The 2,507-nt window shown below is 49.1% G+C and overlaps 1 protein-coding gene across 1 annotated transcript in view; it reads left to right on the plus strand.

Annotated features, from left to right (window-relative positions):
• The window catches only part of ube2c (ubiquitin-conjugating enzyme E2C), a 2,823-nt gene extending 917 nt beyond the window's left edge, over positions 1-1,906 (plus strand). The window contains exons 3-6 of the mRNA XM_034866567.1: positions 625-711; positions 801-1,005; positions 1,530-1,589; positions 1,752-1,906. Coding sequence (XP_034722458.1) covers positions 625-711; positions 801-1,005; positions 1,530-1,589; positions 1,752-1,789 — 390 coding nt within the window. The 3' untranslated portion in view covers positions 1,790-1,906. The remainder of the gene's footprint in view (positions 1-624; positions 712-800; positions 1,006-1,529; positions 1,590-1,751) is intronic.
• The last annotated feature ends 601 nt before the right edge of the window (positions 1,907-2,507 follow it).

Below are 2,507 nucleotides of genomic sequence, written 5' to 3' on the forward strand. Positions count from 1 at the left end.
CCCCCCCCCCCCCCCCCCCTATTATTGCGCCACGATGAAAACCACAGAAGAAGTTATTGGATGCAACTAACTTCAGTTGGTAGAGTAACTGTGTGTGAGACGGAGCTGCTGGACCTGGACCAGGACCAGGACCAGGACCAGGACCAGAGATGTGACCCGTGGCTAACGTTAGCTGCTGTGTAGCGTGTTATTAGTTAGCCTGGTTAATCCAGTTGCTACTGTGGCTAACGCTAATGTTAGCTGCTGTTTAGCAGCCAGGTTTCTGTTCATTCGGCAGACGTTACCGTGGCACCGGAGGGAGAAACCACCCCCGGAGATATTTGGTCTGGTCCATAACGGGCCGATGTCCAACAGCTTCAGCAGGAGAGAGACACACTAAAATCGACACATAATCGGGATAGTTAATCGTGATGATCATTTTGGCCATAATTGTGCAGCCCTAGAAGACAACCTGTCTCCTGTCTCTGATGACCCCCTGTCTCTGATGACTCCCTGTCTCATGTCTCTGATGACCCCCTGTCTCCTGTCTCTGATGACCCCCTGTCTCATGTCTCTGATGACACCCTGTCTCATGTCTCTGATGACCCCCTGTCTCTGATGACCCCCTGTCTCCTGTCTGTCCAGATGTCAGGTGACCATGGGATTTCAGCGTTTCCAGAGTCAGATAATCTCTTCAAATGGATCGGGACGATCAACGGGGCTCAGGGGACGGTACGTACACACGGAGGGGGGGGGGGGGGGGGGGGGGGTCTGTCTCTCTGACCTGTCTGTCTCTCTGACTTTGTCTTTCTGTATCTCAGGTGTACGAGGGCCTGCGGTACCGCCTGTCCCTGGAGTTCCCCCCCGGGTACCCGTACCAGGCTCCGCGGGTGAAGTTTGTGACTTCCTGTTTCCACCCCAACGTGGACGAGCAGGGCTTCATCTGCCTGGACATCCTGAAGGACAAGTGGTCGGCGCTGTACGACGTCCGGTCCGTCCTGCTGTCCATCCAGAGCCTGCTGGGAGGTAACGCTGACTCAGCATTATACAGCTGTCCCCCAGAGCCCTGCTGGGAGGTAACGCTGACTCAGCATTATATAGCTGTCCCCCAGAGCCTGCTGGGAGGTAACGCTGACTCAGCATTATACAGCTGTCCCCCAGAGCCTGCTGGGAGGTAACGCTGACTCAGCATTATACAGCTGTCCATCCAGAGCCTGCTGGGAGGTAACGCTGACTCGGCATTATACAGCTGTCCCCCAGAGCCCTGCTGGGAGGTAACGCTGACTCAGCATTATACAGCTGTCCCCCAGAGCCCTGCTGGGAGGTAACGCTGACTCAGCATTATACAGCCGTCGTCCACCTGTGTCTGGTGTTATAAGCGTTGCCATGGCAGCGTTAGAGGGGGGTGATGCGTCCAGTACAGGACTTGGTCTCTCTCTCTGGTCGAGACCTGGTCTTCGAGGACTCTTCTCATGAAGTTGAAGTTACGTTAAGAAGATGTGAGGAATTCATCTGTTTTTAATTAATCTGATGTAATGTTTTTGTTCCAGAGCCGAACAACGAGAGTCCTCTAAACACGAGAGCTGCAGAACTCTGGAGCGACCAGGACGGTGAGACATGACTCGGCACAATCATCAACGACTCGGCAGAATGACAACTAACCAACGTTAATCAATAGATTTATGTAGTGATCTTGTGGCCTTAGCCCTGAGGCTAGAGCAGCCGGGGCTGATGGGAGTTGTAGTTTTTAACGTCTGTTTTGTTTCTTTCAGCCTTTAAAGCTCATCTACACTCGACCTTCCAGAAGTGAAGACGTTTCTCCTTTTATCTTCTTCTCCTCCTTCTGTTTGTCTTCTGTGTTTGTACAATATTTTTATGTTTGTTCACAATGTTGTATCAATCAATAAAGTTCTTAATTCAACACAAACACTAACTGTTAATCTTTAGAGTAAAGAGATCTAAATAGATTGGGGGGGGGTGGTAGGGTGTGTGTGTGTTGGACTCAGGTCACACGTATTAGATTTAACACCTGACATCAATGCACATTAAAGTGTACAACGTGTGTGTGTGTATATATGTATATGTGTATATGTATATATGTGTATGTGTGTGTGTGTGTGTGTATATATATATATACACACACACACACCTGTGTACGGTGTATGTACAGGCCAGAGGTTAGTCTCTCCAGTGAGTTTCCTTTATTTTTCGTGACTATTTCCGTTGTAGATTATCACCGAAGACCCGGCAGCTTCATCTGTGGACCACGTTTCAGCAACCGGGCGACTCAAAGTGCTTTACACTAAATTTGTTAAACAGTTAAAAAATAAAAACAAAACAAGAATAGAAGTTACAGTGCAACATTAAAGAAATGAACATTTAAAGAAAGGTGTTCAGCCCGGATTTAAAAGAACTGAGTCGCAGCAGACCTGCAGGTTTCAGAGGGTCTGTTCCAGATATGAGGAGCATAGAAACTGAACGCTGCTTCACCCTGTTTAGTTCTGACTGGGGACAGAAAGTAGACCTGT

Source organism: Etheostoma cragini, unplaced genomic scaffold (assembly GCF_013103735.1).
Source record: "Etheostoma cragini isolate CJK2018 unplaced genomic scaffold, CSU_Ecrag_1.0 ScbMSFa_979, whole genome shotgun sequence".
Lineage (NCBI taxonomy): Eukaryota > Metazoa > Chordata > Actinopteri > Perciformes > Percidae > Etheostoma > Etheostoma cragini.